Source organism: Ipomoea triloba, chromosome 12 (assembly GCF_003576645.1).
Source record: "Ipomoea triloba cultivar NCNSP0323 chromosome 12, ASM357664v1".
NCBI classification, from domain to species: domain Eukaryota; kingdom Viridiplantae; phylum Streptophyta; class Magnoliopsida; order Solanales; family Convolvulaceae; genus Ipomoea; species Ipomoea triloba.
The window spans coordinates 22,297,457-22,316,413 of NC_044927.1; the positions used below are offsets into that span (position 1 = coordinate 22,297,457).

The window sequence follows — 18,957 nt, forward strand, 5'->3', positions numbered from 1 at the left end:
CCCCCCCCCGGCCCCCCTCTCTGCCAGAAAAGTCCAAAAATGACTCTCTCTCAAACCGCCCTCAAACCACCAAAAAAAAAAAATCCCCTGCCCAGAAAACTCCAAAAATGACCTCCCTCAAACAACTGCCTATAAAACCCGTACCATTCCCTTCTTAAAAACAAAGCATGGCAATCTTCGACCTTAAACCCATTCTCTTCTTCCTCGCTAACATCCTCAAGTCATTCATAGCTTCTACAATGAAAGAATTCGATCCATTTCATTTACTTCAAAATTTCACACCTATAAAAATTTGATTTTTACTCACCCTACTCTTCACATTTTCTTTCATTTCTTTTACAATTCACTTTACTCGTCCTCTTAAATTTAAAATCCAACCTCAACATTTCTCAGTCATATCTATGATTTTCATTCTTGCATTGATCATTTTCCCTCAAATAATGTTTTGGTTCATATATCTCATCATTTTGCTATTCTCTATCTATCCTAATTTATTTATTGAGTTTAAAAATTTAGTACACTTTGGTCTTTCGAAACTTCCCGCTCTCATCATTGACATCACAACAACATACAATGACAAAAGTAACGCTGAATTTCACACTGCAACAGTTGATACCATAGTAATCGATATTAATGAAGATATAACCATTGTGAGTGATAATAATGTGTAAGTACATACATGGTCTTTTTTTCATATTATGTATGAATATTGCTATGGTTTATACTAAGTTAGCATTCCACTATGGAATTTGCAAAATTTATTCGTAATGTTTGTTTGGAATTTTGTGTGATTGTATTATGATAAATAAAGTGAGTTAATAATATGTATTATACTGCCAAAGACCTTGTGATTTAGTAGCATTCGGTTTGCACTCTCACATGGAAGGGCAAGAAAAAAAGTATGTACTGTACTATGATAAATAAAGTGAGTTAATAATATGTATTATACTGCCAAAGACCTTGTGATTTAGTGGCATTCGGTTTGCACTCTCACATGGAAGGGCAAGAAAAAAAGTATGTATTGTACCGTCTTTTGAATTGTTATGAATTTGTGACATTTAATAGTCGAGCTTTAAAATGATTCTTTTTGTTCGTTTTTTACATTATAGTATTTCATACGGAGTATCTTTTATGAAGCTCGCAACTTGCAAGAAAATCCCAGTGAAAAAATCTTAGCAATTGTCTCAAAATAGGCACATAACAGCATGCCCAGGCCATTTACAAATTTCAGATTTTTGCTAGCTGTGGATATATAATTTGTAGATCTGAAATATAAAAAGAAGTTACAGTCTTGCAGACCCAAGTCAAAAAGGGTCTTAGTGTTCTCATGTACCAGGCTTATGACCTATTTTGATTCAGTAACCTGTGTTTACATTAGAAGATCAGTGAATCCCAGTGATCCAGGTCGCCTACACTCTAGTTGGCAGAGTTGGCTCTTAATCTGGTTCTTGTATTTGGGATCTTGTCCCACCTGATTGTATCCGTCATTTAATTTCTAGTTCACGGTAATAATAGTTTTAGATACTGTTTTCAAAAAATAATAATAATAATAAAGAAAGAAGAGGGTGAAGAAAGAGATAAGGAATTAAAGAATTTGAAAAATGTCTTCGAACTAAAAATTTAAGAAGACATTTTCGATCAAATTATACATTTTTTCATTGACCATAATAAATATATTCCTTTGACTTTTTTTTTCTTTTTAAATACTCGAACAGGGAAAAATTCAAAAAATGACTTTTAAAAGTACGGAGTATAATATTTTTATGTACCAATCGTATTCTAGTGGAATGATAAATTCCTAATATGAATATTTATATATAATTTGAATAAAGACCATATATGATAATATCATTATATATAGTTCTCAAGGATATGCTTGGTTAGGTAATTAATATTTAAAAAAAATATTTTAATATTAAATTTTACATAATATTTTATATTGCTAAATAAGATATATATAGTAGGTATCTACATATACTCACATCAAATTTTAGAGTAAATTGTCATTTTGGTCAGGTGACTATTAGGGTCTTGTTAATTGCATCCCCACAACTTTCAAACTGTTAATTTAGTACATCAACTATTCAATTTTTATTAATTTTGGTCACACCGACCAAATCTCGCTGAAAAATATTAATAGGTAAAATAATGAAGGAATTTTAGTCATTTTACTTTTCTTTTGTTTCTTCTCTGACGACTCCATCTCAAGCCTTTCCCTCTGCCAAATTTGGTTCTTACTATCTCCACTCTTCGCATTTTCTTTCTCCACTCAATTTAGTTTACTTGTCCTCTTAAATTTAAAGTCCAACATCATCGCTTCTCAGTCATCTCTATTATTTCCATTCTTGCATTGGTCATTTTCCCTCAAATAATGTTCTGGCTCATATATCTCATCATTTTGCTATTCTCTTTCTATCTTCTTTTTTTTTTGAGAACATTATCTTTCTATCCTAATTTGTTTATTGCGTTTAAAAATTTAGCACACCTTGATCTTTCAAAACTTCCAATTCTCATCATTGGCATCACAACAACGTACAATGGCAAAAGTAACGTTGAATTTCGTATTGTGACAATTGATACCGTAAAAACCAATCTTAATCAAGATGTAACCATGGTTGGTGATAATAGTGTGTAACTACATGGTCTTTATTCATATTATGTATGAATATTTATATGGTATAATGAAAATTGGCATCCCACACTGTAATATGTAAAATTTATTCGTAATGTTTGTTTGGGATTGTGTATGTATTAATAGAAATAAAGTGAGTTAATAATATGAATTTGTGACACTTTTTTTTTTTTTGAAAGGTGAATTTGTGACACTTAATTAGTCTATAAAGAGAAGCAAGACAACCCAATCAAATTAGTTTGGCAAGTAATTGAGTAACAATAAAGTTACAAGTTCAACTCTCAACGAATGCAATTTATTGTTCTTCACCTAGACTACTAGGATCAGAACACAAGATTTATCCAGGGCACACCTTCAAGTTTCCCTCGTAAATATATTCTAAATTGTAATCAAAAGTGATTAAGAAAACAAAACATGATTGGAAAACTTTCGATCATATTATAACCAATGAAGACTGTAAGAAACTAAGAATCCTCTATAAGTGGTTAGTTCCCACTACTAAATTGAATCCTAAAATAATCTCACTGCTGCATCCAAAAAAAAGGCACAAGGAAGAGCAATGGCCTAAAGTACAAAAATGCATCAGCAGCATTATTGGGGAAATCTCAACCTATAGTTATCTCTATTGTTATATTTTCACATTATGCAGTTTCTCATCAGTGTTCTCCAGGGGATGGACCTTTTGGTCTAGTACTATTATCACTACCAGCATTTGCGGAAGTAACCACTTGAGATGTTCTTGATGGCGATGGAACGACAGACTTACCATTGCTGTAGGGTTCCTTTTGGTTTTGCGTTTCAGTGACTGTAGATGTGTTGTTGATTATGCCTTTCCGGTAATCTGACTCTGAAGCCCGTGCCATTGAAGAACATCGTGATTCTACAATAAACGAAGGTACACTCAGATTTTTTAAAGAAGAGAAGAGATAGAGTTTCCAGTTTTCTTACTGAAATAGTAAAGTAGCTTGAACTACATAAATCATAAGAAATTGAAACTCGCCTTTTATTTCTCCTAATGTAATAAGCTTGTTAAGGCAATCACGAAATTTTGTCAAAACAATGCTCTCTTGCTTTGCATACGCTTCTGTCATGCTTCGCCCACGTCGCAACTGGGAAGACATATTACTGCCAAGGTTTATTTCATCGGGGGAGGCAGCAGCAAACACAGTTTCCTGTTCATCACACATCAGTGCCAGTGTTCCTGGAGACACTGGCCCTCCTTCTGACATATGAGTGCCATCTACGTCGGGCTCATCTGAACTTGCTTTTTCAACACAGTTCTCACTGGAGCTATAATCAGGTAAAGCCTTTCCAAGAGAATCTTTCAAATCCCCTAACCTCTCTTGAGATGAGGTAGCTGATGTTTCTCTATGCTCTTCTGCTTCCTTCACTCTAGCATCGTTTTCATCTGAAGGCATTAAAACAAGTTGTAATAGGAGAAGACTTATGTGTGTGTGTGTGTGTGTGTGTGTTTGAAAGAATAACCATCAGAGATGGCAAACTTTCAAAAAGGTACTGCACACCAAGACTTGTCTTTACTAATTTATTTCCAGAAAATGGTAGAAGCATTTTTGTACAAGTGTGATGAAAAATGTAATTTGAAATATTTACACCAACCATTGCATGCAGTTGTCATTTCCATTGAACCCGTTGAGTTGATAAGTATTAAAATGACAACAGAAGGAATGAATGAACCAAAGAGTAGTGGATGTAAATGGATGGAAAATAACGGAGGACGGAGATGCAAGAAGGGAGTGAATAAAGATCTTTAGTTCTAGAAAATAATTTTTATGACAATAGAGAAGGTGAAAGAAAAAAATGCAAGATGAATGAAATACTTCAAATATTTTTTAAGCAACAGAAATGGAAATAGATTCTCAAATCATTTTGGTCTGCATATGCATCTACCTGCAAGCATCTTAGCAGCTTCTCTTGAACATGAGACCAAGAATGAACAAACTCCCATCACATCCTGTGGTTGGACGATGTCTGCCAATAGAGACCTTCAGTAGTACAGAGGAATTGAAATAGTTAGTCTACTGGGAAGCAGGAAAGTTCCAAAGGGTTTGGGCGCAATTTCTTGTACCTGTAAGTGAACTTTGAAGGGCCCAATGCTGCTGCATTACCAGCATGAGAACTGGGAATTGAAGGCATCGAAGCAGGTTGAACAGAAGCTTTAATATGGTTGCTCTGTAAAATGCCAAAAAAAAAAAAAAACAAGTTTATTTCCCAGACAACAGACAACAATGTATTCAGTCAAAATTCTAAATTTTACAAAGAAAAATGTAATTTTGGCATTCCATCAAACACCCAGTAGAAAAAGCCATTACTCACCTGTGGGAACTGCCCAAGTGCATGAACAGGGATTTTCAATGTTGGCCCAAAATATAACTCCTGGCCCTTTCTTTTCTTGGCTACTGGAGGAGATCCATAACCAGAGGATCCAATGGCACCAGTTATTGCAGCATTTGCTGCCTGCTGAAGATATGCAATGTTGTTGGCATTATCTCCACGGAAGAGTGCCTGCCTCTCTTCACTTCCTTCAAAATTTTTGCAGTCCATACATTTACAATTTTCTGAACAAAGAATGTTGGCTTGGAAACATTCACAATACTTTTTAAGGCATCCAGATTTCTTGCAATGACATCCTTTATTATGTTTTCCCAAGATTATACCGTCCCCAGTTTCCTCCTAAAATTTTAACAGCAAAGCATAATTAGAAGAAAAAAAAATTGCACAATGTAATTGAAATTTCCAAATTAATTACCAATTAATTCCAGTTTTGGGCCTTTTGGAAGTACCTTACTGTCCCGAACTCCATGGGGACTGCTAGCAATTTTAGGCCTAAATGCATTTGGATTACGCTCCAAAGTTGCTTCAACAGCTTCTCGCCTGGCAGCTTCATTTTCAACATTATTGTGACAGTTTACACAGTTGCACCCATCACAATAGATACCAGATGCAAAGCATTCGCAATATCTGACACAAATACATGACTATTAAAAGCACATACAATTCATAAAAGTTTGAGGTAAATGATTAGAAAAGTAGATGGCACATAAGCAGTTCTGTGTTAAGCGCCAAAAATTGAAGCAGACATAAAGTAGATGGCCGCTCAAAGATTTATTTATTTCTTAATTCACATAACATTTGCTCATTTCCTCCACCATTAGAATTGCAATATTAATTTCAAGAACATCGTTCATACTTGGGTAAGCATTTTAGGCCTTACTAGGCTAACAGCTTAGCTACAAGTCCATATGTTCTATCAAGTCTATCAAACTCATTTCATGAATCATTAACCTTATCCACAAGCAATTATTCTTATGAAAAGTGCATGAAGAGAGCCAGAAACTAACAACTTCAAACATCGAGAGTGTTTGCAGTTACACTGCTTTTGCTTCTTTGGAGTACCATCTTTTATTTCACTAGCACTTTGCCTAGGCCGAACTCTTGGTGATTCTGGTTTCCTGAAAAATAAAAGAAAGTATTATTACATAATGGGCACAAAAATCCACAGTTAGTTTTAAAATTATGAATCTAAAAGCTGTGTACAAAAGAATGCTTAATAACTCAAAAGAATCCAGAATTGTCACTGGTAGCATGACAACCTGTATATTTTTCTAGCAATTAGTTTAACTGTTAGAAGGAAAAATATAATTTATCATTCCATTTATCATTAGAAACTCCTGCAGGAAGATGTAAATAGCACTTACTCCTCTCCCTTTCCTATACTAGAGCATAGAAATTTAAAAAATAAAAAGAAAAACCAAATAGGGGTCGAGAGTGAGACAGAGAACTCCACAGTCCACACCAATTCTGAAAGTAGACTCACCCTAAATTCTTTTATGGTGTTAATGTTGATAATAGATTATAGGTGATTATTTCAATCTCTTGAAGTATATTCATGTGATTTCATAACTTTGGTGACAGAATGAAATATTATACCAGTTGGGGTTAGCAAAAACGAATATGAACATGCTCAAAGAATCCTCTTTTTTTTTCTTTTTTTCTTTTTTTCTTTTTTTTTTGCAATTAGACCACCCGAAAAATAAACTAAGCCACTAAAGTATTTAATCTACGTTAACAGGGGAATTCAAAATTATTCAATACTTAAAAACAAATAATATTGCTAGCACTCACATTGGATATCAAACTTATTAATGACCTTGCCAAATATGCAACTGGCCAAACTCTCATAGTAACTTGCAGGGTACAACTTCCAATTACCTCTGGTACAATTTCAAATATAGTGGTGATCAAATGAAATCATGCTATTATTCAAAAGTTTCAAGTTTTTTGTGTGCCATATATAATCATAACTCTTAGTTACTGGTTGACATTAATCCATGTTTCAAATGAAAATATGCCTCTACATACTAATAGGTAGAAACCACTATGTTATTTGAAGAAAGTTAGATTCTTCAATCAAACAAGACACTAATTATATTTTATAAGCAGATTTTAAAAATAAAAATAATAAGAATAAGAAGCCATATTTGTGAAAAAAGTCGAAATTTTTAAACAAGATTGGGTTTTTCTACAATTTTGAAACGTACTCAACAGAACAGGACTAAGAGATTGAATTGCAGAGACTTACAGAGGTCGTATTGAAGGATGAGGAGATTGCGCTGAAGGCTGCTGCATCGGCATCAGTAGTAAATGTTGCTGCGACTGTGAGTGTGGCTGTAATTGTGGTTGTGGCGGCAATTGTGATCGAGGAGGCTGGCCTTCCTTCACAGTGAGGTGCGGCTGGGTTGTCTTCACCGCATGGGGTACAATCCGCTGAGAATTCTCCGGCGAAACGGCCGCCGATGCATTCCCATCTCCCCCGCCATCGCCGCCACTAAACCCCGTGAAATCCAGCTGCCTCGCCAGCTTCTTCGTCGGAAAATCCGCTTCCACAGGTGGCGGCGCCGCCGCCGCAGCAGCCGTCGAAGCCACCTCCACTTGAGCCTGTTTCGGAGGGAAATCCCCTCCCTCACTTTTCTCCATTCAAAATCACAAAACAATCCGCCACCAAAATAAATTTAAAAAATAAAAATAAAAATTCAACTCAAATTCCCCAGATTCTCAACTCGAAGAACCGATAATTTTCTCCAACTACAACAAATCCAAATTTCAACAAAATCCAAATTCGATTTCAAAAATTTCCATCATTGCACAGCTCAGATTCAAAGCAATAAAACCAACCGTATGTTCGCTCCAAAATCTTAACTTTATTTTAGCACAGCCGTATACACACAAAATGTCCGTAAATATTTATATGTGTGTGTATATATGTATAGGCGGAGAGAGAAAGGAAGGATGGGATTTTGAGAATGAGAAGAAGAAGAAGAAGAAAGAGAATAGAAGAGCTCAAAGTCTTATATATTGTGTTGTCTCGCTCTCCTCCCTCTCTACTTTTGAATTTCAATTTTATAATATTTGACGGTAGGATTACAATGGTCATCTAATCTGTCGGCTGATAATTTGGAGGGTTAATCCGACGGATGACGTGGCGGGTCCTTCAAAAGACTGCATTTTGACCCTCCTTTCTCTCTCTCTCCAAACACACATATAAATAGGAAAGATTGTATCTTCCGAGACTTAGCCTAGTAGGTTCGTTGCCTAATTTAAATATAATGATTGTGTAGGGATATAGGACAAAATAGTCTAACGATGTTGGAAGGTCTAAATTGAATCACTCGTGCGTACATGAAAATTAGAATTTGATTAGTAGGCTGACTGTATGACTCGCGATTTTAAAAAAAAATGAAGGATTGTATGAGACAAATGTCCTGTGTATAAAGTACATAATTAATCACATTCATTCATCCTAGATAATCAAGGGTTTAAAATTAATTTTAAAAAATAGTAAAATAAGATGACATTTTTATAAACAATTCAAACTTTAAAGTGCACTTAGCAACTTATAGTGCGTAGTTTGCATAATTATAGAGTGCTTTAATTTATTGATAAATTATGAAAACTCATTCAAACTTTAAAGTGCACTTAGCAACATTATAGAGCTTAGTTTGCATAATTATAGAGTACATTTATTGATAAATTCTGAAAACTCATCTTACAGACTAAGGTTATCTTTATCCTTACAATATTCACTCGCTTTCAAAAGTAGATCCCATTTTCATATCATAAAATTTGTAAAATTTTCATTATTTTATCTACATTCCAAAAATATTCTTTCACTTTTAAAAGTGGTCACACTTTCATTTTATATTATAAATAAAATAATAAAGTAATAATAAAATAATAAATAAAAAAGAAAAAAAAATATAACTATAAAAGTTAGGCTTGCAAGTTTTTTTTTAAGGTAAACGTAGTTATTCCAAGCTTGCAAGTTTGCTATTACAGCAACCTTGCAAACCACATAAGCTAATTAAATTGAATAAAAAAAATCACACTACATGTCCTGTTTGGTAAAATAGTTAGTCTATCAACCAATTTTGACTTATTTGATTACTATTTGCTATTTGACTTGGTTAAAAAAATCAATATAAGTATTTGGTTAATAAAAATGCCCTTCAATTAAACGGAGAGATAACGCCAATTTTGAAGGTGGACTAAAATTGTCCAATATCTAATAAGTTTGGGCAAAATGTGTCAAAATTAATTAAGGCAAATTAAATGTGTACAACGCGTAATAAATGTAGGACCAAAAATATATTTAATTCTCTCTCTCTCTCTCTCTCTCTCTCTCTCTCTCTCTATATATATATATATATATATATATATATATATATATATATATATATATATATGTTTATTTATTTATAGATAAAAATGTAATTAATTAAATATATACATTTATATAATATATTATATTTATTGAAGTATATACATGAATTCATTAATAATAATAATATTTTTGTTATTGTTAGGGGCATATCCAGAAAATTATCTGAGTGAGGCGAAGTTTAAATACCGTTAGAAATATCAATGACAAAATATCAAGCACCCATAATAATTAAGGTTCAAATACAAAATTCATTATAAATTCCAACAGAAAGTTTTTGATAGATTACATGATAGTTAGGGGTGGAGCCAAAAATATACTTGATTGGGTGAAAATGTGAAAATATTTATGAAAAATATGAAACATAATTAATTAGATAAAATAATTTGAATAGAAAAAACACTATATTCATAAATATTTTTTAATTTTAATTTCTTTTAAACATTTAATTTGTCTTGGGAAGGAATGAAAGAGATAAAATAAAAGAAGAGAGAAGATAAGGATAACTGTTGCTAGTGAGATTTGAACCTATGAAATAATAAGCAATTTATTAGCATCAAATTTACTGTTCAACTAATTAAGTTACTCAAACTACTAATAATTTGTACATTTTTATTTTTTTGAGTACTATTGACTCTGTTACAATATAGTATATGTTCATAACTACGGAGTACTTTGTTAACCCATTGAAGCACAAAGAGTCAGAATTGCCTCTACTAAGGTTCGAACCCACCCCTTCAATATGAAGGTGCAACCGGGTGTCACTAGACCATAATGTCATTGGTAAGAGAATTTATGTATATAAATATAGGTTTTATATATAATCTAATGTTATATATATATATATATATATATATATATATATATATATATATATATATATATAGGGTTGCACTCTCGTGCGTACTCTCGCTCAGGAGAGAACTGTGAACAAATCACAGTTGTCCACGTGTCCAGATCAACGAATCAGATGCAATTTTAAAAAAATGACGCGGTGGCACTTTCGTAAATAACTGGAACTTTGGTGCACCTAGTTTCACTTACATGTGCACCTATTTTCACTTACAAGTGCGAGTAATTTACTTTGTTAATATTCATGCACCTATTTTCGCAAATATTTTCACTTACAAATGCAAGTAATTTACCTTGTTAATATTCATGCACCTGGTGCAACCTAGGTGCACCTAGTTATAACATTAGGTGCACCTAGTTATAACATTAGTGGCACTTAGTATTGATGCTCAATGTATAATTCACTTGCACCTGTAATACATTTTACTTGCATCTGCAATACATTTTACTTGCACGTAATTCACTTTGTTAACATTCATGCACGTGAGTGCAACCTATGTGCACCTAGTTATAACATTAAGTGCACCTAATTATAACATTAGGTGCACCTAGTATTGATGCTCATTGTACAATTTACTTGCACTTGTAATACATTTTACTTGCACGTGTACACCTATTTTCACTTACCGGTGCAAGTAATTTACCTTGTTAACATTTATGCACCTGGGTGCATCTATGTGCACCTAGTTATAACATTACGTGCACCTAGTTATAACGTTATGTGCAACTACATTCCGGACACGTGGCACGCTGTGATTCGCTCGCAGTTCTCTCCTGGGCGGCCAGTACGCACTTGAGCGCGATCCTCTATATATATATATATATATATATATATATATATATATATATAGGGAAGGGGTGGGGTAGGACAACTGCCCCATAGTGGCTCCGCCCCTAATTGTTGTTGTTATTGATCTCTGTCACACAAAACATTATGTGTGAAAACTATAGGTAGCTCATACTATAGCTTTTCATGCTTTGTGTCATACGGGGGAGGTTTGATTGAGTATTTTGACTCAAGCCCTCGGTTTCTTTCTGCTGTAATGTGTGGCAACTTAATGAATTAATTTGAGTTGGTTTGTTTTTTCAAAAGAAAAAATTATAATACAATTTTTGAAGTATATTTCTTCAATGAACTAAACAATAGATACATTCGGTGAATTAAAAATGCCCTAATAGTCTAATAGTAATAAAGTCTGTCGTATCCTTGTGAATTAATTGAATCCTAAAATTTATAAGTCACACAAAGAATGCTATATTACACCAGACATGGTCCATTGGTCCCCGGAATGTGAAGCTAATAATTTGTTTTTTGATTAAATTTATGAAATACGATTTGCAACACGTGATTATGCTTTATATTATACTCATCATAAATTCATAGATGACTCATAAACTCTGACCAACTCCACTTCAAATAATACCCTATCCAAAAACACAAAACCAGTTGCTAAAAGAATTTCGTTTCTATAATACTCCGTAGTTTTGATGTGCAATAGGAATGGACAAGTCCTGAAGGGGAAAAAGGCACTCATCCTTTGCTCTGCGTAAGGAGGGTTTCACGGACAGTATTAATGGGCTGTGTCGTGTTTTACAAATCCATGAAACAATTGAAAAGAGTAGGGGCTTCGGTTTATAACACAGCATCAAATTTAATCGAACCACAGCTAAAACGCATCACGGCCAGCGCGACGATCATCTCGGCCTCTGTCCACAAACATGGGGCGGCGATAGTCCTTTGGGTGTGGTGCTCTATCTCTGATTGGAGAGCGGCTCCTTTCTCTGATGTCTCGAGGCCACTGACCGCGAGGTGGTAGGGATGGTAGCGGAGGTGGGGGTGGAGATGGCAGTCGCCTCTCGCCTATGTAGGTCTCCCTCCCACGATCTCTGTGGCCCCAGTTAAGTGGCAGTGGTCTATCAAATCTACCTCTGTCCCTATAATCATCTTCAGGAAAATCTGGTCTATCTCTGCGCAAGGGAGGGTGATCATGAAACCTGCCTTCATATCTCGGAGGAGGCATCCCAGCTCTAAAATCTCTAGGATCATCTCTAGCCCAGCCACGAGGAGGGGATCTATACCCATTCATGAGCCTTCCAGGAGAACGATCCATTGGGGGGCCAGAAGGCCCGAGACGTCCAGTGATAGGCAAGAGACTGGCATGACCTCTCCTAGGACTCCCAGCAGGTGCGTATCGGGGTCTATTGCAGTTGTTACAGTACTCTCGTCGAGCAAAGTTCAAGTTGTTGCACCTACAGATCAAGCATACAGTACGAACGGCGACTAAACAAACAGATATAAAAGGGAAAGAGACAGGTGTTTAAATTGTTGCACCTACAGATCTAGATTACTATTTACTAGACATAGAAGACAGCTTTAACATAGATTATGAATGAATTACATAGCAAGTAAATGCAGGGAACTGAAGGAGTGAAGGTTGGTATTACTTACAGGGGATCGGAGCATATCCAGTCACCTTCTCTTGGCTGCACATTTGGATTATTTCTAGCCACACCTTCCCCTCTAACTGATCCCGGAACAAAACCATGTCGATCATAGCCTCTAACTGGAAACCTGCCACCTTCCCTTCCACGACCATAAGGGGGTGAGTAGTCTCTATATCTACCAGGATCTCTCCCACCGCCAAATCCACGACCATGAGGTGGTCCATTAGAATTATCAAAATTTGGACTGTACCTGCGATCTGTATTCCTACGGCGTACAGGAGAAACAGAACCTGCACGCATTCTATATCCTGAAAATGGCCAGCGAAACCCAGAACATAAGAGAGACGGTATCATAACTTAAAAAGCAACCCAAAGCACAGTTTCCTACTAAAGCTATATTTTGCAACCCATGGAACAACAATCAACTATGCCGTCAAAAATTCCCATTATTCAGGTCTTCTTTTCAAGAATAAAAATGATAGCATGAAGATGATATTGATCCCAGTGAATTACTGCCTTGAAATTACCTCCGAAGTGGCTTGTCAATGATACCAGTAAAAACAACTGTACCAAAGAATATTTATATCCACCCCTCAAATGCAATTGCTTGTGATCCTCAAGATTAACACCATAAAACAGATAAACTAGTTTTCCCCAAAATACCTCACACTGTAAGCCCAATTTTTTTAATCAAAGGCAACCAACACTTACAGATGCAAATACTGACTGAATTGGCTACCCCATCCTAGTTGCCAGCTACAATAGAGTGTATAATAAAATTAGTTAACCAAATTTCACATAATCCATTAAATCTAATTTCCACATCCTTTATCAATAAAAGAGGGCAGATTAGGGTAGAAAAGTCAGTCAATCAAAACTGTAAAAGAAACAACTAATGGTCTAATGTTAACCATTTATTTTGAATAATCAATAATCAACGTAGAAGTCTGTTGAACTATTGAAAAGAGGAGGCCACAACATACATGAAAAATCCTACATCTTATCCAGCACATGTTAAAGAACCTATGAGCTCAAACCTAAATGCAATAAGCCAATTCCACTGCAAAATATTCCCAGGATAATATGAACTAATGGAGAAACATGTCTTGCTCAAGAAAACTGACAAGCACAATATAAGCCCAACTTAACCATCCAAAAAATTGAAACTAAAAGTTCCCCTCAAAAGCAGCACCACTCATTCAGAAGCTAAAAAGGGACATACAAGCAAACTAGACATACATTAGTTGCCAAGAAATCCAAGCACAAATAGTGAAATACTACATGATTGAAGACCAAATATTGGATGCCAGCCCCAATCCACACCATCACCGACAGAATGTGGGTCTTCATTTATATTTCACCTGATGGTTTATACCACTCACCAGAAGTCATTAAGTTCCATCCCTCGTCAGAAATCCCTGGCTTGATGTTAATTATTACTATTAACAGTACCGGCAACAAATGCAATAGTAAAAATCAATGTCAATGGCAGTGCCCAACAACTTCTCAAACCACCTTACAGCTTACACGAAAATATCAAATTCTATAAGATTTTTTCATGAGATTGAGTATGTGGCTGACCATGAATATATGTCCCATTAAATGTCAAAACCCAGATATAGTCCCCATGAAATGAGTGACACCCACACACCCAAGTTCTTCCAGGTCATTTCCATGTGCATCTTTACAAATCAAAACCCCTAAAACCAATATTTTCAGACCAAATCCATCACCAGTACCCCATAACAATGTGCCTTCCTCAAAAGTCAAGTTCTTGCTCCAGGCAACATTTACAGTTGTATGCATAAGTCTTTCAATGTAATTTCCCATATGCATCTTTTACAATTCAAAACCCCTAAAACAATATTTCACACCGAATCCACCACCATTCACCATTCACCAAAACCATACCAATGTGCCTTCCTCAAGATTCAAGTTCTGGCACCAGGCATTTATTCAAAGCTGTAAACACAATAGCAAAATTCATTCAAACTTCAACACTCTATAAGTGACTCTTAAGTCTTAACAACAACAAAAGGCATGAAGTGGGTTAACACTTTTGCTGGCACTGGCACACTGACAGATACAACTAAAAAGGCACTCAAGAAATTACAAGACCAAATCATTTATTAAAGTGCCAAAGTTGACCTAAAAAATATTACTCCGTAATTAAATTAATAGTCTCTTACAAGTCAGACAATAAAAGACATAGTCAAAAAGATAAAAAGTGAAACCATTAAATACAGCTTTACATTTTGAAGACATTTGGATCTGCAATATAACCAAAAAAATTAAAACTCCAATTTTAGGAAAAACCTTTCAATCCCTGGGATAAAAGTGTGCATAGCATATTATGCATTTGACAACAACTAGAACTCTTTGTTTATTTTAGTTAAAGATAAGTGTAAAATGAACACAATATTATGAACACCAGTAGGAATGAGACGAATGATATTCAAGACAGCACTCTGAACCAACCTTCATGCCAAGATCTACATGTACTAATAATCTGAAAATCCTTATATCACACGTCCAAAATGCAGAAGACAATATATATAGCAACAAACAGGGCATGATATCAACATTTAACAAAAATATAAACACATTGGAAGGCACATATTTTTTGTTTGAGTAACCTGAATGCATAAGAAATCAATGTAGGAAATCTATTCCAAAATGCAGTTGTGTTTGAGTGTTTCACAAAGCAAAGAAAAATAAATAAATAAAAATTGTTACTAATATCAATCCATAAATGACAATAAAACAGGGGCATCGCCCTGACGCTTTGAACATAATACATGCTGAGATTCAATGACTTCTAATCCTCATTCAACAGAAATTGATACTTTCTCCGGAACAGGCATGAAAAAAATAAAAAGACAACAACAAAAATTCAGAACTGGCGAAAGCTTATATATATGTAGAGAACAATCACGTATATATTTACGGTATATGAGAATGCCGACATCCAAACCAAAAGAGCTATGGTTTCAGGATTGATTAGGAAAGAATAGTAGGGACAATGATAGATAATAATTTAGCAAAATGACGAACCATGGCTATCAGGAAATCTATCGGAGCGAGCGTACGTAGGTTGATCCCGACGAACCTCACCTGGCTCGTAGTCGCTACCTCCTCCGGCACCACCGGCAGCCGCTACTCCTGCACCTCCGCCGCCGCTATCGGTGGGCCGCACGACGAGGCTGCTGAGGTGTGGCGTTGTCTGCTCCTTCTCCCGCGACCCCATCCCTGTCTGTCTGTTACTGCGTAGATTTTGTTTTGTCGAGGAACTATTTTTTACGAATAGAAAAACGAAAACGAAAACGAAACCCTAGCTTGATTGTGTTATGTGTACGGGACTTTGGGATAATGGGATTGGGTGGACGGAGTTTATACCGTATTTTGCATTTTGCATGTATACCAAAAATGGGCGCCTTTCTCTCAGGTATGCTTTGCAATTTGCATATGATTTAGGCCTTATTTGGCAATTGGTGATTGACGAATTGTGTTAGCACTTAGCTTGAAATAAATAGCAAATAAACAGTCTGTCACCACTCATTCGGAATAGTAATATAGGTGTTTTCACATTACATAATAGACAACAAGTTGACAACAATAGTTAACATATAAAAAAAAAAGTATATATATATATATATATATATATCATAATATTAATAATTTAAAAAAACAAAACACTAACGGCAACTAGCCCCTTAGTTTTCTAGCTTTCCAACATAGCATAACGCGTTTTATGACTTTTGGACAGTCAACGACTAGCCAACACAATCGTTAAAATACCGACTGTACAAAAATATAAAAAGAATTTTAAAGAATAGGTATCGCATCGTTGAATATTGCTTGTGAATAGGGGGAGGGGGCTATTTATATATTTTTTCGACTAAGAGCCATACAATGATTATAAATCCTATATTATTTCCTATTGGGAATCGGAATTACATTGAAAGTAGTGGGTCAATAAAAGATAGGCCCAATAGGTTAGGGACACTACACACTTTCATGCATTGTTTGACACTACACCGAACTATTCTAAACTATTCTTGGCTCTGACCTTACACTAGCTCAAAAATCCAACCCTGGTCTAAGCCGTGTATGTTCATAGGTTATTCTACATCTCAGTCTGCATATAAGTGCCTAGATCATGTGACAGAACGTGTTTATTTATCCCGTCATGTTCGTTTTGTCCCGTTTGATTTTTCGTTTCAGGCATTATCACAGTCACGGAGTTCCCCGGCAGGCGTGAATAGCACAAAAAGGTGACAAACTGATTCCTCATCCTATCTTCTCTAGTACACCACTCTTACCCATAAAAATAACTCAAACCTCCCAAACCCAAAATGCTTCACCTACTACCACCTAACCCAGAATGCTACACTTGCTATCACGCAATCCCATAACCCACCCTCACCCATACACACGGACTCTCCCTACTACCACACATTCCCACAGCCCCCCACACTCTCATTCGTCATCTGCCCACACTCCCATGTCGCGACAGTCCTCTCCCAGCCATCACCAGCCTACTACTAATATATCGAGTTACAGCCGGTAGTAGAACACAACCCCACTTGCTAGTGGACGAACTCTCCTAGTCGACAATACTCAACGTGAGGCGTGTAGCAGTTTGGCCGACTCAAATTCGCCCCATGTGTATGAGATGTATGTAGAAGGCAAGTTAACTCCTTCTCCACCGTCTAGCACTCAAAATCTGCCAACTAGCAATGCTCACAATGAGACGGCTTCATCCCAGCGTCTGGTTCAATGCACACATATGACTCGCTACCTCCAGGTGACAGACATACAGAAGTTACTCAAACTTAGCCACTTCGGCGGCCAATGCACGCTAGATGACAGAATCTCAAGCATTCTAACTCTCACTTTGTTAATTTGACAACAAAGCACGACTTGCCTTCATTACTAGAGTCGACCTCTATAGCTCAGGCCTGCAAGTTTCCAAACTGGTGTAGCGCGATGAATGAGGAATATCAGGCGTTGCTATGAAATAACACGTGGGAGTTGGTACCATCGTCGTCTCACACTCCAATTGGGTGTAAATGGATTTTTCGCGTCAAGTAGAAACCATATGGGTATGTTGAACGGTATAAAGCCCGTAGCTAAGGGGTATTTACAAGAGTCAGGTAAAGACTACTTTGATACATTTAGCCCAGTTACAAAGTGGACTACAATACGGATTGTTCTAACACTAGCGTTAGAGGTCTAGCGTTAGCCTCTAACTGGCTGTTGCAATAATTGGATGTTAAGAACGCGTTCTTGCACGTGACCTGTCGTTTAAAAAAAAAGGCGTTGTATAGCTTGACCGCCTTACCCGTCATTGAAACACAAGCTGGAGACGTATTGGCCTATATTCCCACCAATGTGATCCCCATTACTGATGGACAAATCTGTTTGGAAACAGAGCTCTTTTATCGCGGAATTAGACCTGCTATTAACGTCGGCTTATTTGTCAGTCGCGTCGGGTCTGCCGCTCAGTTGAAAGCTATGAAACAAGTTTGTGGTAGTTTAAAACTAGAATTGGCACAATATCGCGAAGTGGCCGCCTTTGCTCAATTTGGCTCAGACCTTGATGCAGCGACTCAGGCATTACTCAATAGAGGTGCAAGGCTGACAGAAGTACTGAAACAACCACAATATGCACCACTGCCAATTGAAAAACAAATTCTAGTAATTTATGCAGCTGTCAATGGATTCTGTGATCGAATGTTCTCAATATGAGAAAGCCATTCTAAATGATTGAACTGCTGGTTTATTTACGCGGGGTCTAACTGCACGGTGTCTCAGTGGTGTTACGCGGGGTCTAATTTATGCAGCTGTCAATGGATTCAAATGATTGAACTGCTCGCGTGGTTTATTTACGCGGCGCAGCTGTCAATGGATTCAAATGATTGAACTTTTACGCGGGGTCTAACTGTTCTCAATATGAGAGCGTGGTTTATTTACGCGGGGTCTAACTGTTCTCAATATGAGAAAGCCATTCTAAATGATTGAACTGCTCGCGTGGTTTATTTACGCGGGGTCTAACTGCATGGTGTCTCAGTGGTGTGAAGTGGTTGAATTCTCATGGGGTCGTCTTCAGTGAGACTCGATCCCACAACCTTGCACATAAGGGAGTAACCTGATGTCATTGGATCACAAGGTCGACTATGTGAGTTTTTACCATTAGAAATTTTGGTGTTTAAAAGTTTGTTTTTTAAACTCATTGAAGGCTATATTTCTTCAAATTTAGACTTTTATATATTCTAGATAAAGTAATGAG

General features: G+C 36.2%; 2 protein-coding genes across 7 annotated transcripts; both read right to left on the reverse strand.

Moving 5' to 3' along the window:
• Positions 1-3,050: 3,050 nt before the first annotated feature.
• Positions 3,051-7,952, reverse strand: LOC115998521 (protein tesmin/TSO1-like CXC 5). Its single transcript, XM_031238105.1, has 8 exons — positions 7,233-7,952; positions 5,992-6,102; positions 5,434-5,611; positions 4,967-5,323; positions 4,719-4,822; positions 4,541-4,635; positions 3,633-4,040; positions 3,051-3,512 (listed from the first exon to the last, which is right to left on the reverse strand). Exons 1-8 carry the CDS (start codon positions 7,625-7,627, stop codon positions 3,289-3,291), a joined length of 1,872 nt encoding a protein of 623 aa, XP_031093965.1. The 5' UTR covers positions 7,628-7,952; the 3' UTR covers positions 3,051-3,288.
• A 3,715-nt stretch (positions 7,953-11,667) lies between these two features.
• LOC115999072 (RNA-binding protein EWS) lies at positions 11,668-16,051 on the reverse strand. Of its 6 annotated transcripts, none has more exons than XM_031238830.1 (4): positions 15,720-15,853; positions 13,905-14,627; positions 12,670-12,973; positions 11,668-12,470 (listed from the first exon to the last, which is right to left on the reverse strand). In XM_031238830.1, exons 3-4 carry the CDS (start codon positions 12,963-12,965, stop codon positions 11,888-11,890), a joined length of 879 nt encoding a protein of 292 aa, XP_031094690.1. In that variant the 5' UTR covers positions 12,966-12,973; positions 13,905-14,627; positions 15,720-15,853; the 3' UTR covers positions 11,668-11,887. The 6 variants fall into 6 exon arrangements, with proteins under 6 accessions (XP_031094690.1, XP_031094689.1, XP_031094686.1 ...); XM_031238829.1 differs by having other exon boundaries at positions 13,377-14,627; XM_031238826.1 differs by lacking the exon at positions 13,905-14,627 and having other exon boundaries at positions 15,780-16,051.
• Positions 16,052-18,957: the final 2,906 nt, after the last annotated feature.